Source organism: Melospiza georgiana, chromosome 3, assembly GCF_028018845.1.
Source record: "Melospiza georgiana isolate bMelGeo1 chromosome 3, bMelGeo1.pri, whole genome shotgun sequence".
Classification (NCBI taxonomy): domain Eukaryota; kingdom Metazoa; phylum Chordata; class Aves; order Passeriformes; family Passerellidae; genus Melospiza; species Melospiza georgiana.
The window spans coordinates 6,107,027-6,127,224 of NC_080432.1; the positions used below are offsets into that span (position 1 = coordinate 6,107,027).

A 20,198-nucleotide genomic window follows, 5' to 3' on the forward strand; every position below is an offset into this window, starting at 1 on the left:
GCCCCAGAAGGTGGATTGGCATGTTGTGAAGTGTCTTTAATTATTTGTTTGCTTGTTTCTGGGCAGTTGCTGTTTAAGGAGAGTTGGGTAATTTGGTGAGGCAGCCTGCTAGAATCAGTGGTTGAGAGGTTGCTCAGGCCTAAATGGTTGTGTCTCTCACTATAGAAGCAGGGAGGAAGCTTTTTGCAGGGGAGATGAGAAATGCACACCTGGCACTGGGTGTCAGGTAAAACGACCCTCTGAGTGTGAGCTGGTAAAATAAATGACCAGTTCAGGTTCTGCTCTGTTCATGCTGGTGTGAAGGGAACTTTCCTGTCTCACCAGCCAGGAGGCCTCTGACAGTCACGCCCCAGCACCAGAGACTGTCACTGCAGGCACCAAAGCCCCTTCACCGTGGGCAGCTGCCCCGCTCCACTCCCTGCACACACCACACTCACAGCCAGAACAGGTTTTAAATGAGCCTTGATTGGTCTTATCCTAGGCAAGCTATTACAGCTCCAGAGCTCAGTCCCCGAGGGGACTGAGTGCCAGAAACCAGCTTCCTCCGACCAAGGCCGTGGGTCAGCCTCTAGCAAGCCGGGAATATTCAGCTCTTATAGTGATTAGGCAGCTGATATGATTTCAGCTTTGCTTGCTAGGTAGCTTCTCTTGGCTTAAGGCTCCAGCAGACGGTAGAGAGAGGAGAAGGAGAAGACGCCGGCTGTTCCACATGTATGGCTTTATTGGAGGGGTGCGTGAAGGCTCTCAGCACTTCTTCTTCCCAGTTAGTAGGGGTACAGTATGCTACTTTTATAGCCTTGGCCCGGTTCCAATCCCGACCAATGGCAAAGGTTAGAGTGACCATAAGTGACCAATAGTAGGGTTAACAAGATATTGCCTTACATGGCTGTAGGGATAGGTTATAGGGTGGATGTCCCTGGAGTGTGGAAGCTTCTTTGCTGCTGTGTAAGCATTCCATTATTTAGATTCTCCACAGGGCTGTGGCAAAACCTGATGGTTTCACTACAAGGTTTCCTCTCCAGCTTGGCACTGGCTTTCCCATAGTGGAGTCTCAGGCCTCTGCATCTTTCAAGCACTTTAATCATGGCACAGTAGCACAGAAGCAGCTCAAGCTGGGTGACTCTGAGGAGGTGAGCCAAACTATTGGATCCCTGGGATTTTGTGTCCTTCCTGTCTGTGCACATGATGACAGGGGTGTCCTGAGTGTCCAGTCAGCTGGCTGGTGCCACAGGTCCCTGTGCCCTTTGCTGTGCAAGGCCTGGCACCATGCTTGGGACTCCCAGCACTTCCCCACAGCCTGCAGCTCCCTCCCATTGCAGCTGCTCCCTGAGCTGTCTGCACTGAATGTGTTCCTCCCCACTGGAACTATTTCACATTTCACTCTCATGGGGATTTGTCCTTGGGCAGCTCTCAGAGCCCCACTCAGTCACTCCTTGACTCTCACTCTGGAATAGGACAGGGCTGGCAAATAAGGTGGAACTGCTCATGAGTCAAGACAAAGACAGGGGAATTACTGTGCAATTATTCTCACAGACAAAACAGACTTAAGGCAGAGAAAATCAGTTTAATTTATTGCCTGTTGAAAACACAGTAGGATGATGTAGAACATGCACATAACTAGAATATTTGCTCTTCACCCCCCAATAATCTCAGGCTCGATTTAACTCATTCAGAGATTCTCTAGAACCTCCTCTCCTCAGGAGCACAGGAGGTCAGGGAATGTTTTTGTCAGTTCGTGAAAAGTTGTCTCCTTCATTTTTCTCCTGCTCCAGCATGGCTGCCTCCCATGGCTTGCAGGCCTTCAGGTCTTCTCTTTTTCCAGAGGAGCCACAGTGGTTGCTGATGAGAAGAGCAATGTCCAGTGTTAGGACCATTGGAGTGCCTGGAATTGGCTTTTCCCTGCATGGGACAACCTTGACCTCCCCTGGTTGAGACCCCACAGGCCCCCAGCTGCAGCTCCTGGCCCAGGCACCCCGTACATCTGCCTGTGGGTCACTGTGAGATGAAGCTGTGGCTTCCTTCCACGCTTCACCTTGCACAAAACCCACCTTCCTGGGGCTGTAAGTGAACCAGTGTGCACAGGGAAAATCCAAGCTCATCTCCAGGTCAGCCAGGCCAGGAGAGCAGTCCCACAGAGCAGGCAATCCTGTCCTTGCAGGCAGTGGGGCACAGAGGACACGCAGGGCTGCAGTGGGCAGGGGGCTCTGCAGCCCCTGAGCTCCCCGGGGCCGTTCCTGCCTCGCTCTTTGTGGCTCAGTGACCACCTCTGGGGAGTGACAGGGCTCAGCGTGTTCACACTGAGCTATCAGCCACTGCCAGGCACTCATACAGCCCATAATATGTGCCACAGCACAGGGTCACAGCAGAAGGAAAGGTAAACCAAAATACAGAGAAACCTCTTCATTGCAGCCATTTCATTCCGTGAATACCAAAACATTTGTGGCTGCTTGGAACGACTGTTATTCCATTTTTTGCATCCAGTTAGTGTTCCAGTCTTGCACATTTTTCTGTTCCATTTAGAGTGTAGAAATTTGAAAGGAAATAAAGCCCTTGCTGGTCCTCAGAGATGAAAAGGCCCAGGTGCAGACCAGTTCAATTTCTGATTCTGGCAAATTCAACATGTAAATCTTGTAATGTTCAATAAGAACTTTCAGAGTCACAGAATCACAACTCATGGAATTTATTGTAGAAATACAAATTGGGAATTGCCATTAATAAATGCACTCACTGGACTAGCTCTAAATATATTTAGGAAAAAAGAAGCAAATAAGGAAGAGCAATGGGTAATTCATTAAGCTCAACTTCACCACCAGGTAGGCCCATTAACAGAATTTCACCAGGGTGCAATCTGACAGAGTCAAAAGAGAAAATCTTAACCAAGGAGTGTTCCCTGCTTTGGGGAGGAGAGCAAAGCAATCCTGCTGTCCTGTCTGCACAGTGGGGTCATTTCCCATCCTCTGCCAGGCAGGATTTGAAATGCCAAATCGATCCTTTTGGGAGAAATGCAGGTGAGGCTGCAGTCAAAATACCTCCTTGCTGCCATGGTGAATGGGGGTGGGCAGCCAGCTGCTGTGGAGATGAGGGATAGCCAGGGTTGGGATTGCAAAGGCTGTGAGTCTTGGGCAGGGGCTGAACACTCAATTAGCATCACTCCATCTTCCACTGGGCCCAGGCAGAGGTGAAGGGGCTCTGCCTGATGATCCATCACCCCACCAGCAGACTCTCATGCTCACATTAATCCCTTCACCCCACAGGGGCTGAGGCATTATTCCTACCAACAGGGCTAAATTACTTTTTTAATGACACAAATATGTCTCAAAGTTTACCTAAATCCAAGTATGATAATAATGCAGCATTATAATGATATATTTAGCTCAAAATAATAATGCTCAAATGATACAAATGAAGTTTTCTCTAGCTTGGATGTTGAAGAGTGAACATCAGTTTCATCTACACTGCCTGGAGACCTGCATCAGAAATTAAATTAGTTGTTTACTACAGTAAACAATCAACATTTTACATGGGCTCTAGCTGTTATCACAGTTCCTATTTCGTGAAAAACTCACACTTCATACAGGAGAGAATCTTTAGCAATGCCTTTTCCAGCTTGGGATTACTGAAAATCAGAATAAGTGAATGAACACCTGGAAAAGCAAACAGATATACAGATATAAGAAGTGTCATGATATTTTCTTTCTTCATGGCATAAATTATTGTCAAGACCAAACATACAAAGTTGATGCTGTACATCACTAAGAAGGAGAGGACAGATTTCATGGCTCTGATGTGGGCATCCATGCTGAGGTCCTTCATGGAGCTTGTCTGCATGGTGCGCTTGTGTCTCCAGAGGGAAAAGAGAAGGAAAACAGCAGCAAAGGTGACTACCAGGAATGAGGCAGCATATCCAAAGCCAGTGAGAAAAAAAGAGGAGAAAAAATGTTTATCCATTGTGATTCTTGCTTCCCAAAAGTTTTCTTGGCAGGTGAAAGTCAGGTTGCTACTCGGTGCAGTTTCCATGAGGTCATAGATAACGATGCCCATAGCCAAGGCTAAAATTTCTGACCCCAACAAGAGCCAGGGCATCATCCTGTCAACTTTTCCTTTCAGGTAGATGAAGAACCTGTTCCTGAAATTGGCAACTTTTATGCAGTAGAAACCACAAAGACAGGCTGAGACCCACAAGTTGGAATAATTAGAAAAGGTTTGAAAAATTGCAAGTAGTGGAAGTATAATGTGAGCATAAAGATAATTGGGATATATTTTTGAAAGGAAGTGGGGTACCCATGAGGAGCACAAATTGGATATCCTGGAGCATCCGAGGAGCAACAAGATCTTCTCATTAGAGTTCCACATTTTCTTTTGGACCCAGGCAATGCAAAGCACACAAACGATGAAAGCATTGATCCACATGCCTGCAAATGCCTCCAGGGTGATGATGGCCACAGCTGTGGCTCCATATGCAGTGACATTGAATTGCTGTGGAGGGTGACAAGCTTCCATGGTGTGAGCTGGTGATCAGAGCTGTGCTGGCCAAGGGGGCTGTGGCTGCAGAGCCTGAGGCAGGTCAGTGGCTGCTCTTGGTGGAGTGTCAGGGATGGCAACAGGAGCTTTATAGAGCTGCTGCTGCTGCTGCTGCTGCTGGGGGGATTTTGGTGCCGCTGCTGTGGGCACAGGGCAGGTGCAGGGATGTAAATGTGCTGGGTATCCCCTTACCCGGGGCCACTCTTGACTATTTGAATGTTGGCTTGGGAGGCTGTGCTGGGAGTCACAAACAGCAGAGATGTTTTTCTGTGGTGGAGAGTGTTGTGATGTTCAGGCTTTTCCATGTTTGATCAGTGTCAGGCTTCAGGATCTGGGTTCTTCTGTCCCTTTTTCACCAATGATGATCTCTCAGAGTGGGGTTTGCACTGAGCAAAGCACATCCAGGGCAATGAGATGAGTAATTAAGTCAGGGAGTCATATTCTGAAAAACATTCATATTGATCTGCTCTACCCTTTGTGTCTTTTCTCTTCCTACTAGTCTGACCTCAGTACAGGCCAAGGGAATCTGTAGATATTTTCTACGTAAAGTAATTCAGGGCATAATCTTTGCTGCCATCTGATTTTAGACACTATTTTAAGTTTTGAATTTTACAGGACTAAAAATAAATAGTACATTGCTTTTTAAATCAAATGTATCTGTCCTGTTTTACTGGCCCTGAGCTCCAAGTTGACAACATTTCAGATTACATTATAACACGCAATAAAATTTTCCAGTGGTACCTGAACAATGCCCTGAATGTCCAAAAGTCTGCTTGTTTGTCTCAGCATTATCAGTTTACCTAATGAAATATTATCTTTATGTGACCTTTGCCAAAATTACTCCAGTGAGGGAATTTTGCTAACCATCTTCTGCTCTTTCATTCACAAAGATATGTTTATATATGCTTCTATTTTTAATGTACACTTATTATATTTTCTATCTCGAGTTACAAGTATTTATAATACTTTTAAAACAGAGCAACTGCTGTTGTTTTCCTCTGCTGTGTATTTCAGATCTGAAAACTGGACCTGTGAACCTATAAGTACTTGACAAGTTCAGTCTTGTGTTGATTTCAAGCCCTGCAAAAGTAAATAGACACCTAAAATTTGGGAAGCTTCATGGGTATTTTTTTGTAAGTATGTGCTTGGTGCCAGTTTTATATGACAGTTTTTCCAGCTCAAGAGACATTTGTTTTTGTAGGACATACATTGCAGTACATTTCTGTGTCTGAGTTTTTCTGTGTTACAATGGAGTTAAAACCAATGGAAGCAGATTAAGAAAAGGTATTATCTGCATTTAGTGACACCAGGTAGTGCCTGTGTCAAGGAATCCAGGGTGGATCTGCCCTTGGGTGTGGGAATACTGATGCACAGCAATTTTGGGCACTTCATACAACATCGAGTAAGAGACCAAAAGGCACCTGCCGTACTTCCCAGAGTGGAAGAGCAGCAGCTTTTCCCATCACCAAGTTTTTCCCAGAACTGCAGCCAATGGAATAATGTGCCTCCACTGCCCTCCAGAGAGGACAAAATGCAACTGGTGCTGGAGTCCCTCTGCTGTGGAGACAGGCTGAGAGCTGGGGCTGTTCAGCCTGGAGAAGAGAGAGCTCCAGGGAGACCTTAGAGCCCAGCACAGTGCCTAAAAGGCATCCTAGAGACCCCCTATACATCTATACCTAGGAAAGCAAACATATGTTCTCAGAATGACTGATCTTTAGACACCTGCTTTAGCTTCTTGAGTTATTTCAAAGTTAAGGGTACTAAAAACCAAGTGTTTCTCAGACAGCTCTGCATTTGAGTAATTTTTTTGCTTCCTTTCTCACATCCACTGCCAAACATGTGGAAATATTGCCTTGATGCTGTGTTTTGATTCTCTTTGCTTGCCCGTGAAAACAGCCTTGACATGCTCTATCTTGAGACATGCTTATTTTGCTAGCAGTATGTCCTGTTCAGCTTAGGTGTCAGCAACAATCCTTCCTAAAAGAAAGTGTTAAAGAACATTCATTTATGTTAGGTGAAGGATTAGTGCTCTGGGGCCCTTCTTCTCTAAACAAGAAAAGATCTCTGTACTTTTTCCTCTGCAATGTTGTCTCTTATGAATAGATTCCTACTTTGATTTGTTTAGAGAAAAGTATGTTGCTTAGCTTAAAGGGCTGACTTCTTTCTAGCACAGGCCCGTTTCCTACTCAAAACCGACTTACTCAAGCTCTCTGCCTTGTGCTGTGGGTAGGGGTGTTATGGCACAAGCCCTTTTCTACCTGATTGCTGAACATAGCAGTGAACATCCTCACATCCATGACTTGTAATTTCAGATGTGAAATGGAGGAGCAGGATTCCATGCCTAAGCTGAAGGCACTCCAGGGATTTTGGTGCCGCTGCTGTGGGCGCAGGGCAGGTGCAGGGATGTAAATGTGCTGGGTATCCCCTTACCCGGGGCCACTCTTGACTATTTGAATGTTGATTGGAGGGGGCTGTGCTGGGTGACACAAAGAGCGGAGATGGTTTTTTTTTTGCAGTGGAGAACGTTGTGATATTGAGACTGATCCCTATTTTATCAGTGTCAGGCTTCAGGATCTGCGTTCTTCTGTCCCTATTTTGCCTATGATGATCATGCAGAGCCCTGGCTGTGCTCAGCAGGTCAGGGTACTCAGTGTCCTTTTCAGTCTGAGAGTCTGGATGCTGCAACATTCACCCCAGATTCTGGAGAAGTGGAGTTCATTTTGATGCTTCACAGGCACTGAAATCCATGTTGTTTCTTCCAATGCATTGCCTTTAGGATATGTGAAGGGGCACAGATTGAGGCATGCCATCAAGTGCTGGGACACGGAACAAAGCTTGCCAAAATTGATCCATAAAACTCCCAGAAAGAGAAAAGAAGGACTTACAAACACTCTGAAATAGCAATGATTTGATCAAAGAAATTCAATTGAAGGAAAAAAAAAAAAAAAAAAAGGGAGATTTAGTGACTACAAGGAAGTGGTCTGGGAGAAAATGAGCTGCAGTGCCAAGGGCCAAAACAGGCCAAAACTAAGCTAACAGATGTTGCAAAAGCAGGGGAAAAAAGCAGGAGGAAGACACAACTTAGAGGGGAAGATATGAGGGACATAGCATGGATACTTTAAAAAAAAATCAAAAATCAATCTTGGCCAAAGTGACTCTTATCAAAAGGCACAACATGCCATCAAATGCAGGGACACGGACCAAAGCTTGCCAAAATTGATCCATTCAAATCCCAGAAAGAGAAAAGAAGTACTCACAAACACTCTGATGCTGCCATCCTATTGGAAAGCTCTCGTACCTTCTCAGTGATTTCTCATGGGTAGCTCCTCACAACACTGACTTCTTTTTCTTCACAGCCAACAAAGTCCATCTCTCTTCAACCAGCTAACCCACTCTTTTGTAGCACTCATGTTCTTATTGAACACAACTGTGGCCCATTAAGGGCAAGCCTGTTCCTAATCTTTGGTGATTAGTACAGCTGCAACTCCTCAGGTGTGAGACTACCTTCTGCACTATCTTTATTTTCTTACATTCTATCCCTCCACACTCTGAAAAGGAGATATGCTGAAAAGAAATGCAATTGAAGGAAAATAAAAAAGAAAATGGGGAGATTTAGTAACTACAAGAAAGTGGTCTGGGAGAAAATGATGTGCAGCGCCAAGGACCAAAACAGGCCAAAACTAACGTCTCAGATGTTGCAAAAGCAGTAGAAAATACCAAGGAGGAAGACAAAACTTTGAGGGGAAGATATGAGGGACATGGTGTGGATACTTTAAAAAAAAAAAAAAGTCCTGGCCTAAGTGAAAGCCATCAAAAGGCATGGCATGCCATCAAGTGCAGGGACACGGACCAAAGCTTGCCCAATTGATCCCCATTGAAATTGCTAGATTTCTTTCCCTTCCCGAACGGAAATAACATTTCCTTTTGGATAGGTAAATGAAATCTTGCGAACCTGAAAAGAAAGGCTTACAAACACTCTGGAAAGGAGATATAAGGAAGGTCCTGCTTGACCAGCCTGATCTCAATCTGTGATAAACCAACTTCCTTAATGAATGAAGAAAAGGCTGTGGATGTTGTCTACCTGGACTTTAGTAAAGCTTCTGATATTTTCCACAGCATCCTTCTTGAGAAAGTGGCTGCTTATGGCTTGGACAGGTGCATCATTCACTGGGTAAAAACCTGTCTGGATGGCTGGGCCCAGAGAGTGATGGGGAATGGGGATGGTCTCTTCTCCCAGACAACACGTGATTTGACAAGAGGAAAGAGCCTCAAGTTGCACCAGGTGAGTTTTAGATTGGGTATCAGGAAAGATTTCTTCACTGGCAGGGGTTGTCAAGCATTGGAACAGGCTGCCCAGGAAGTGGTGGAGTCCCTGGAGGTATTTAAATGGTGTGTAGATGTGGTACTTATGGACACAATTTAGTGATGGACTCAATGATCTTGTCTCTTCAACATAAACTATTCTGATTCTATGATTGTCTGTCATCATGAAGTTTTCGTGCTTAGAAATATGTCACTGCAATCAGTATCCTGCTGTATTCTTGGTATAGCAGCAGCATATGTAAGCATGGAGTTGGTATTGTTAACCTTTAATTAAGATTAAATAATGAAAAAGGAACTTTACATAACTGAAGGCTTTCGTCCTACTTCATGAATAGAGATAAAACAAAGAAAGCCATTTTGTTTGATGTGATATCAGCTTTAATGTAACCTTTCTGATTAACAAAATTAGACAACAATTAAATAGTGATCAAATCAGTCTTTATTGATTTATCATTTATAAGAAACTTCCTGGAAATGTAAGTGTTGGATCTTTTAACTTACAGTACCACAAGACAAAGCTACCACCAAAATTGACAGGCTTTATTGCATGATTATTGATGTACGCAGCAGAGCGAGATAACATTCTGACACAAGCCCTTAAAAAGGGTACTGTAATTTTGTTCAACCAAAATTCATATTTAACAAAAAAATATGTTTTTCTGCAAAAATCTTATGCTGCCACATGCAACCCCTTGTTACTTAAGTACATCCTGTTTGGGCACTTTTAAGTTTTTCCAACGCCTCAAAACAACTTTGTATTTTTCATTTTCAGTTTTGTCAGATAATTTTTTTAAGACTACCCGCATAACTACAGCACTTCCTGTTTCTTTATCTTCACCTATTATGAGATCCAGTGTGTCACCAAGTTTCACCTGGAAACAGAAAAAGAAGATGAGTGATTATAAACATTGCCTGGGGAAATCCCCGCCATGTTCCTTTCTTTCCACTTAATATTCCTATCTCACAGGAGAGGAGGAAGGCAGCCAATACCAGACCTATTATAGATCCTCCAGAGATGAATTTCCAGGAAAGCCGTGGCAGTACACAATTACATGTCTCAGCACCTCCCCTGCCAAGAGCTTCAAGCTCCGTGTGATACAACCAACACCTAACTCTGTAAAAAAGGTTTCACATATGTCTTTATTTCCTGCCAACACAGACACAAACCAGCAAAGTGTGAAGTTCTCCCTCCTGCCTTTAAAACAGTTTAAAGTGTTTCAAAGAACAGAGTGCTCAGCAAGTGCCTGTGCTCCTCTCAAAAGTCACACAGAAGCAGCACACCTCTCATAAACCAGCCTTAACTCTATGGGATCAGGAATCAAAACTTCTCATCATATTGCCCTTTGATGACAGTAGCCACGACCGAGGATCACCCTCACATAAAGAAAGGGTAGGCAGAAGTAAGTACATGTCTGGTGACCCTTCTGTCTCTCTCCTAACTGTGGTCCTGTGTGCTCTATTACAGGTGCAACAACCTTCCCTCAGCTACCCCAGTTTCAATCCCTTTCTATCATCACACTTCCTGTTTTTCTTTAATCATGTGCCTGCTCCACCAGTATCTCAGATTTAATCATTCCTACTCCATCAACCTCACATAGTGATATCATCACTTCCTTCAGCAACTTAAAATGTTCCGTCCTTGCTGCCTTCTCCTGGCTTTCAGACTTAGATTTGATTCTCCAACCACAAAAGTTTCCTGTCTGCCTTAGGGAATAAAGTTTTACCCAGGGAACCATGGTCACACCATCCCCCCAGATGGAAGTGGTGTTAGCAATGCTGTGCATTCACCTTTGCAGAGTGATCTAGAGGGAGAAGATCATGCCTTAGATATTTTCTTGTACTATATTAAAAAAAAAATTAAAAAGTCTTACAGTTCTACTTTTCTTCCATAGTTTTTCTCCATTCAGCCTGAGTTCATTATTGTAGAATGCGTCTTCTACTTTACTGAAGAAAAACAAGGTTTTATTGCAGTTACAGTGTGCAGCAAACAAAATGCAATTGTTTCTTTGCAGAAACACAACACCACCATTCATAGGCAAGGCACATTTCTACATCTCTAACTTGTGTGCAAAGGACACCACTTAAGGTCAGGAGAGATTTGAACTGGAAGTAAAGAAAAGGGCTTTCACAAATATTAAATGAAATAATAGCATATAATTGCTCTGTGCCAGAAAAGCTGTTTCTAGAGATTTGTCTCCTGAATATCCAATAAATAATATCCCCTTTCCTGCACCAGCCAGTTTAATAATTTATTAGTGATCAAGTTATACTAACATTCTGTTCCAACAACACAGTGATATCAGACTTCTGCAGGTTGCATTAGATCAAACACTGTGATACATTTATAGACTGCACATTTACCTGGTGGACCTGTGAAGCTTATACTTACCAGCCCCTATTTCTCCATTCATTAAATAGTGCATTATTTTACTCCCTCAATCTCAAATTAGACCTTTTCATATCACACAGTACAGTATTTTGCATTTCCTTAATTTTAAATAAATAGGAAGTGATTACAAAATGCTTCCTCAGCAATCTTAGAAATACTGCATATAGGGAAAATAAAATCAGGCTGTTTCAAGGGAGGTAGGGTGAAATGAACAGGAATGTCCATACATCCAAAACATCTATTTAGAGAGTCAAAAAAAGCTACACCAAAAAAACCCCCCACAAATACTGAGTTATTCCAGCAGTAGAAATTTACCAAAAGTCTAATTTTAGATGTATGACATCTTTCTCAGTAGCAAGTTGTTTCTTCTGTACTTACTTTCTTGCCATGTCTAGACCGGCTTTCAAGATCACATCATATCGAAGAGACTGCACTACTTTTTCAAGATCCTTGTAATCTTTTACTACATTGGGGTCATCCTCAAATTCATCTTCCAAATTACTTTCCTCTTCATCCTCTTCTTCCTCCTCCTCTTGCACACTTTGTCTGCTCTTTTTAGAGCTTTTGCTGCTTTTGTTCCTCAGAGAAAGTACTGAGATATACTCTGGAGAGAGTCTTAGTGCACTGAGTCTGACTGGAGAAAAACTGAAACATCTTCTGTAGTTTACTGTGCTTGCTTGACAGCTGCAGAATAAGCTTCTCCTCCAAGTGGGATAGAGTTTATTTGAGGGAAATTTCTCCCACAGTCCGATCCAGACATTTAGTTTTCTGAAAGTGCTAACGGGGAGTCTGAAGCCAGTCATAGCATAACCTAAAATAAAATAAACACTCATATGTAAAAATGAGCAACTGCTTTGATGGATTGGAAGGATTTCCCTACATATGTCATAACAGTTACTACAGAAAGATGAGTATCCAGTTCCCCATGCAGTGATGCATCACCTGAAAGCACAAGGCTTTAGGTGGCTTTATGATCTGACTTTCTCATACACTGGCCAACACTACAAAGAGCTAAGACACCAGATGAGAAACAAATGCAAAAAAGCCCAGCAGAATACTCCGTTTGCAATTCTTTTTCTGGTGTTCAGCATTAACTGTGCAAACACATTTGTGGCACTTCTCTCCGTACATCTGAAATACAAATCACAAAATACACAGTAACGCTGCTATCTGTGTCATAAAAAGCACAGGGATATCTCTATTTATCATGAGTCATTGTCAATACAAGCAAGTTGCTGAACATTGCAAGCAAGCAAATCCAGAAAAGCTGAAAGCTGCTTAACCTCCGTTTCTTCTGCTTGTACCACGAGACCCCTGCGTGGCAAAACGCTGCACAGCGTCCCCCCCTGTTTCTCCAGATGGGAACTGGTGACGAGGTAGCGCTCGGCAGAAATAACACGGCTCTGTGCACCGCAACAGGCGTGATACCAGGAATGACACTGCCAACAGCAGACTCATATGAAAGCTCCCCGGTGCTGCTGCGCAAAACTGATCAATACAACACTGCTGCTCCTCTCTCTGACCTGGGACAAGTAGGGGCAAACACTTCCAAAACACCTCAGATGTCTTTCAAGGCTCCCAGAAAATGATTTACAGCCCCTACGAGCTGGGCGCAGGGCTGGCTTTTACTGTGATCTCATATCCACGGAAACACGTGTTTCTTTACGAGATTAGAGTCTGGTTTCCCCGCACCCCAGTGACCTCTGCCCAAACATTAAATGAGGCGGTATTTGTGGCTGAGAAAAAAAGCCCTGATCAATGACAGCAATTACCGACCAAATAAAAATAACTACACCTTCCCTGTATTTTTCTTGTCTCTAAATATGTGACCTTGAAATATAGGAAAAAATAGTTTGAATTGTAGGACGGTACAGCGACTGCAGAAGACACAGGCCTCTCCTCAGTTCGGGGGCAAATTCCAACAGTTATTTGGAACTGCAAGAACATGCAAAGAAATATTACTGCAAATATTACTTGCAGAACGTGCACAGAAATATTATTGCAAATATTGTTTGCAGAACGTGCTAACAAATATTATTGCTTCTTTTTAGCGTTCGACCTTAGTTTGTTCCGCGCAGGCCAGCGGGTACCAGCGGCCCAGGAGGGGGCTGAGCCCGCCCGGCGCAGCAGGCGCGCCCCCTCCGCCCCGCTGGAACCCCCGGGCGGGCAGAGCCGGGCCCGGCACCCCCTGACCCGCCGGCGGGGCGCTCGGTGGCGGCGGCACCGGCACCGGGCGGCCCCGCCTTCCCCGGCGGCTGCCCCGGGAGGCCGCAGGGGCCCGGCCGCGGCCCAGCCGCCGCCGGCCGCCGCCAGGACCCGGCCCCGCCGCCTCGGAGCCTTGCGCGCCCGCCCCGGCGGCGGCGGAGGGCGGCCCGCGGGCCGGCGTTACCTGGGTGCCGGGGCGCCTCGGCCCGGGCCGCGCTGCCGTCCCCGCGCCGCCGCTCGCCCGCCCGCCGGAGGCGGAGCCGGAGCCGCCGCAGCCACGGCTCGGCGCCCTCTGCCGGGACCGGGGCTCGGCGGACCCGCTCGGCGCCCCGGGGCGGAATGGGCAGCGCGGGGCCCGCTCCTTCTCCGCCCCGTGCCCGCCGGTCTGCGAGCCGAGGCGCCTCTCACGGAATCACGGAACGGGCAAGGCTGGAAGGCGCCACAGTATTCATTTGGTCCAACCTCCCTGCTCAAGCAGGCTGTTTCAAGGGAGGTAGGGTGAAATGAACAGGAATATCCATACATCCAAAACATATATTTAGAGAATCAAAAAAGCTACACGCCCCTCCCCCCCCCCCAAAAAAAAAAAAAAAAAAAACAACAAAAAAAAACCAAAACAAACAAAAAAACCCCACCAAAAACTGATGTAAAAACTTATCAAAAGTCAAATTTTAGGTATGACATCTTTCTCAGTAGCAAGTTGTTTCTTCTGTACTTACTTTCTTGCCATGTCTAGACCAGCTATCAAGATCACATCATATCGAAGAGACTGCACTACTTTTTCATCCCATAGCACAGGGCACAGGATTGTGTCCGGGCAGTTGCTGAGCATCTCCAGTGAAGAGACTCCACAAGCTCTCTGGGCAGCCTATACCAGTGCTTGGTTATCCCAGCAGTAAAGAAATTCTTCCTCGTGTGCCGGTGAAATTTCCTGTGCATCATTTTCTGCCTGTTGCCTCTTGTCCTAATAGTTGGCACCACCAAGAAAAACCTGCCTCCATCCTCTTGGCATCCTCCCTCTAGATATTTGTGACTGGCTCTCCCCTTCTGCACTCTGTGGTTTGGGAGCAGAGGCTGGAGGACGCTGGGAGAGAGGCAGGAGGGCAGGAGGCTGAAGCGGGCGTCCTGCCGATCCCTCCTCAGCAAACCGGGAGACTCCACGGGAGGAGCTCTCTGTGCTTGGGCCACCTCTGCCCTGTTCTCTGCTGGAGGCTGGTCCAGCCACTGATGGTCTCCTGCTCCACTGAGATGTGCTGGAGCTGTTTCCCATTATCATTTCCCCAGCTTCCTAGGGAAGTTTTTTTTCCCTGTATTTTCAGCCCCTCATGTTCTGACCAAATGCCCAAACCAGTAAAACATTTAAAATCTCTCACTGGGGAAATCACTTCAGCAGACACACAAGTTTTCCAACCACACATTGATTTGAAGGGCTTTGCCACCATGACAATTTAATCCAAACCCCTCTGTGGCTCATGTTTTTTCCCTTATCCTTCTTATTTTCTTTCACATAACATCTCCCTCTTACTCAGCATCTCCATTACTGGAGGTAATTCATAATTCCTTTTCTGTGGAGCTCAGAAAGTAGGAGAGGTCCATCCCCTCTTCTGCCTTCTCTCAGATTTCTCTATCCTGTGCACCAATCTCTTGGTGCTTCTGATCACTCCAGTTTCTCAGGATTTGGGGAATTCTCTGTATCCATACAGAGCAGGCACAGAATTCAATCAGATTGGTAGCCTCTTGCCCTCATGTAAGTGGCTGCACAAGGTTAAGGGTAATTTTGGCAAATGGAAAAGCTCCTCAACTTTACAGTTTTGCTTTAAAATGCTGGCCACCTCACCTGACAGACCAGTCATCCCTTGGAAAAATACTGGCAAATCTGAAAAGTGATATAACTGCAGAACGACTGCTGAACAGCAGCCGTGCAATTAGCACGGGCATTATAAGTGCTTGCTTAATTTTTCACCTGTATAAACTTTGTCATTAAATGTTTGAATGGGAGGGTTTTTATGTCAGGGACATTTGGTAATGGAGCAATTAATGGGCAAAGCTATTTCCCCTCCTTAGAAACTTCACTGGGAAGAAATCTCTGAACACCTTTGTGTCTTTATGTATTTTGAATGTTCCAGTGCTAAGTTCTGTGAGATTCTGACCAATTTCAGTTGAGAATATAGCCTCTAACTTTTTTAGCACTTTTCCCCTGTATATCATAAAATATACATACATACTTACTGAGGGGAAAAAAAGAAAGGTAAGAGTAACTTACTTGCATTCATAGTGGCACATAGTGAGTCAAAACAGAAAAAAAAATGTCAAGAGGAGCATGGATTCCCTAAGCAGAAATGCTACCACCTTCTCCAAGGAGTAAAAAACCCCTCAGCCAAAACTCAACAAAAACCACCCCAAACCTGTCTTTCCATACACCCCATTCTCTTCAAATCTTTTGGAATTTGATTTGTCTCATGCAGGATTAAAGTAATGATCTAACATTGCTGAGAATGAAGGTAACTTACTCTTTGTAAACCAAAATATAACGATTAGTGAGTCCCTTTCTATGTTGTTCAGGTATTACACATAGTGAATGGCAAGATAAAGAGTGTGTCTGAAGCCACACTGTCTTTTATATTTTAAAATATATGATACTGTTGCATCTGACAGAAGCAGAAATTATTCAGATGCAGAGGAAATGCGACTTGGTTGTCATGAGCAGGCATCACAAATCTGATTTATCTCATCATTTCGCAACCCCAAACAGAGACATCACCTCTGTCACACTTGCTGAATTTCCTAGTCCAGCTATGAGGGCAACTGTTCCAGTTGTACTGGTTGGAAAGGACATCATGTTGTTATTACAGCTCAGTCATGAAAGCAGATGCTTACCAAAGTTTTTTTGGGATTCCCGCCCCCCCACGCTGCCAGGATTCATTCAGCCCTGGACTGTAGAGGAACTTCAGCGTCTCTCAGGTCTTGTTGTCAGACTCCCTCCGTGCCACAGAGTTGAAGGGTCATGAAAGGGAACTCCCAGCATGGGTCAGTATGTGCACTTTTTAATAAAGAACGATGCAAAAATTAAGTTGAGAATGATTAATCCTGCTTTATATATATGGGACTGTAATTACAACCAAAATGTTCCGAGGGGGTGAAGACCTCAGTGTAGTTTTTCTCAGTCTACCATTAGATGGCACTGAAAAGCTCCTCTCAAAGCTGTCACGGGCTCAGGCTTCCCGCGCGAGAGGCTTTGCTCAAGCTCACTTCAGTCATAGCTATCTCTCAGCAGGATGTTCTTTAAGCTACTTACAGATTACTTTTTTTTTTCTTTTTTTCTTTAAATATAAAACCTCAGCAACATACAGTCAAAAATTTCATTAAATTTCGGTAAGAAACAGTGATCATTCATCTCTGGCAGATTCATGGTGGTCTATTTTTTTTTTTATTAGTCTGACCAAGTGTATTCTTGCCATGGCTATTCTCATAGGATTGATTAATTTCTTTTATTTCCAGTGGAGTCATCTCCTCTCTAGGAAGGGTAATTCCTTTCTTGTTTGATTTTAATTTTGTGTATTTCGCTATACTCCCTATGCAATTCACTCACAAGGAGATTAGTCTTTTAGGTTTGATAGCTCAGACAGAAAATGCTCAGTAGCTTTTGAGCTGTATGTTTGAATCTGTAACTGGGAATTCCCTCCCCACTCCCTGGGGTTTTTTGTTACCTTTGTTTTCCTGCAAGGTCAGTCAAGTGGCAGTGCTGGATCTGCTGACACTCATTGCATCTCAAAATAAAGAGCCCCATGCTGCCATTTAGGTGCTGTGAGTAGCTCTGACTAACATTCTGCAATGCACATCTCACCAGATCACTTGTCTCTGCAGATTTAGCTCCAGCATTGCGTTGTTGAGACCACACGCTTTTTAACTTACAGTGCTTATTTCAAGGTGAGAAGATGACTGGACAGTGTTCTATGCATATTTATGCTGCCTGGCCAAACAGAGTGTTCCCATATGAGCATCACCTTTAAGTTTGTCCATATTCATTTGAATAATGAGCTTGCTGACTGCTAATTCACCTCTTCCAATGTCATACCTATTGTAACTGCTTAGACAATCTTTTTTCTTAGTCCATAGCCTAGAGACAATTCCTCTAGTTGGTTACTTGCATTCAATCTGTGACCAAATAATCCTATCATCTGTTTCTCTGAAGCCCCTCTCTGAAAAATAATGCAGCAGAATCTCCCTTTCCAGCTCTTCCAGTGTCTGACACGCTGCTCTAAACTTCCCTTTCTCACACATTTGCCCACATAATCTACTGTGCTATCTTTTACTATAAAATATTGTATTTATTCTCTTAGGATACCTTTAATGTATTCAGCTCTTATCCCAGCACAGTGAAACCTCTGTTTCTTTCTACTTACCAACTCTTTGTGTTGCCATTTCGTCTCTTGTGGTAACAACTGCATTATGAACTTCTGTCTGTTTTTTTCCTGCAGCCACATTGACATCCTGCAAGAGAATCCCTTGCAAGTTTTCACAAAGCACCTTGACTTGCAGTTTGCTTATTCCTTGAAAACCCATCTTAGACATTAAAGATGGTAATTAGGGGAGTAGGGGAAGGTGGATCAATTTTAGGTATTGTTTTGTATTTCTTTAAGTGATGTAGATACAACCACTTGTTAATGTAGCATTCTCTCTTTTTTTCACCATCCTTTTCGCTACCTGGCTAATTTGGCTTTTGTACTCTTATTATCTTCTAAAGAAAGAGGCTACATTGAGCCATGATAAGAAAGAAGATGGAGGTGGATAATGCAGGTTGCTCTGATTTGCACTGATTGCACAAAACCAAGCCACAAAGTGATGTGAGGCCACTCCATCAGTCAGAGCATGGTGAACCACCTAAACCAGAAACTCATTGCTGCCTTGCCAGTGAAAACTGGTGTTACATCAGTGGTTAAGCAAGTGGGAGGAAAACAGTGAGTAACTTCCTTCAGCCAGTCTGGTATTAAATCCAGCTGCACCAAGATTAAAAGCTCTGCAGTTTCACTGCTAATTCTTTCATTTCCCAGTTTGGTGAGAGCTTTGCAATGAGATTTGTTTTGTTGTTTCACCCTCACTTTCTTGTTTGCTAATTGTCTAAAACACAAAAATTTTTTGATAGGAAAAGTTATCGTGCTGTTTCCTAAGACGGGATTTGAGACTTTCATTCATTCTGTAGTGAACGTGTTCAGATTCTGCTGGTGTTGGTTGCTGCTCTAGGATTTATCTACCTACACCAACAGTGGGTGGCAAATGCAATAAAACCCAAACCCAATCAATTAAGCATTCATTATTTGAACCTTATTTATTAGCCATAAAACAATATAGTCCATGAGCAAATGTTAAGTAGTTTGAATTATTTGTTTACTTTGGTGTTTCCTCTGTATTCTTCTCAGAATAATGTCTTTAGTTACTAGAAAATAATGTTCTCTTTTCTAATTGATAGCAACTAATTCAAGATATACACATGCAGGTTTAGCATTATTAATTTCCAGTGGGGAAATTTCAATTGTTTCTCCATGTATGTATAATTAAAGTTTCCTTAAAACAAGCAAACTAAAAGCCCCAAACAAAACCAAACCAACAATATTTTGTGTCAGGTTTGCTTTTAAAAGCATAAAAAAGGCTGAGCAAAGGACTTCAGCTTCCAGTGTGACTCAGGGACCAAATTTTCTTGATTAGCATCTGTAAACAGAAAAATTTATCTGTTTCAATGCACCTTTGAGATACACACACACAAACACACACATAAAGAAATAATATCAATAAAGGTGCAGTAAAGAGGGATAAAATGTCAGAATAATATTGCTTGGTGTCAAGGCTGTCCTGCCCTTTCACAATGTGCAGCTCCAGAGGTGTAAAAGATGTGTAAATCCCATGGTAGAAGATCTGGGATGCTTTATCTCCCGGGGAAGCATGTCCTTGCAACACTAGGACAGCTCTGTTTCAGCTCTGGGTGTTCTCATCACCGTGTGACCACTCCTTCTCTGTACCTTGCATAATGATACCAAGTGATAAAGTATTCACCATTTAAAAGATACATGAAGTCCTAACACTCCTAGTGATACATGATACATGTTTCCTTTCAGCAGTTCCTCTTTTCAAATCCTAGACTGGTCCCTTTTTCTATTATGAAATGGGAAGAATAGCTGATCTATTTTACACATGTTTTAATCCTATTTGTTGTTATTTTGATTTAAAATATTGTGTCTTCCCATCCAACTTTAGATCTTCCTGTTTATCAGATTTCTCCATGGTTCGTTATCATTACTTTGTTATCTCTGCCTGTCCTCTACTCAAACTAGAAATTACCCAGAAAAGATTACAAAAGAATAACCCCTTCAGGATGCCATGCAGCAGTAATTAATTCTGAACCTAGATACTCCATAAGACAGCTCTCTTTTCATATAGACTATCTTCTTGATAGCTGTGGGTAAAAATCTGCCCTGTTAACTGGCAAAGAGAAGGCAGTAAATAAACAACAACAACAGAAAACCAAACCACAAAACCAAGGAAACAATAGCAAACAAAAAAAAAAAAAAAAAAAATGGAAGCAGAATACAAGGTCCAGATTGGAAGGTGCAAGTGTTTAACATTTCTCAAAAGAAGATAAAGACTTCCACTGCTATCAGAAAAAAAAATGCTTCATATGCAGGGCTGAAAACATAGGTCCTGTAAAGTGTCAGGGATAGAAGAAATCCCAGCAGTCATAAACTAATGATGATGATTAAAATGACTA

General features: G+C 43.6%; 2 protein-coding genes across 2 annotated transcripts; both read right to left on the reverse strand.

The window, feature by feature from the left end:
* Window positions 1-3,546: 3,546 nt before the first annotated feature.
* LOC131081716 (taste receptor type 2 member 9-like) lies at window positions 3,547-4,500 on the reverse strand. The gene has a single exon (XM_058020983.1). The coding sequence runs from the start codon at window positions 4,498-4,500 to the stop codon at window positions 3,547-3,549; it is 954 nt and encodes a 317-aa protein (XP_057876966.1).
* Window positions 4,501-9,265: 4,765 nt separating this feature from the next.
* On the reverse strand, window positions 9,266-13,684 carry MTRES1 (mitochondrial transcription rescue factor 1). Its single transcript, XM_058020274.1, has 4 exons — window positions 13,623-13,684; window positions 11,612-12,044; window positions 10,716-10,788; window positions 9,266-9,716 (listed from the first exon to the last, which is right to left on the reverse strand). The coding sequence occupies exons 2-4, from the start codon at window positions 12,034-12,036 to the stop codon at window positions 9,540-9,542; spliced, it is 675 nt and encodes a 224-aa protein (XP_057876257.1). The 5' UTR covers window positions 12,037-12,044; window positions 13,623-13,684; the 3' UTR covers window positions 9,266-9,539.
* Window positions 13,685-20,198: the final 6,514 nt, after the last annotated feature.

Coding starts and splice junctions, on each gene's coding strand:
- LOC131081716 (XM_058020983.1), bottom strand. CDS start 4,500: ATGGAAGCTTGTCACCCTCCACAGCAATTCAATGTCACTGCATATGGA.
- MTRES1 (XM_058020274.1), bottom strand. CDS start 12,036: ATGACTGGCTTCAGACTCCCCGTTAGCACTTTCAGAAAACTAAATGTC. Junction 10,789..11,611: donor GGTCTAGACATGGCAAGAAA/GTAAGTACAGAA, acceptor GTTTTTCTTCAG/TAAAGTAGAAGACGCATTCT. Junction 9,717..10,715: donor TATGGAAGAAAAGTAGAACT/GTAAGACTTTTT, acceptor TTCTGTTTCCAG/GTGAAACTTGGTGACACACT.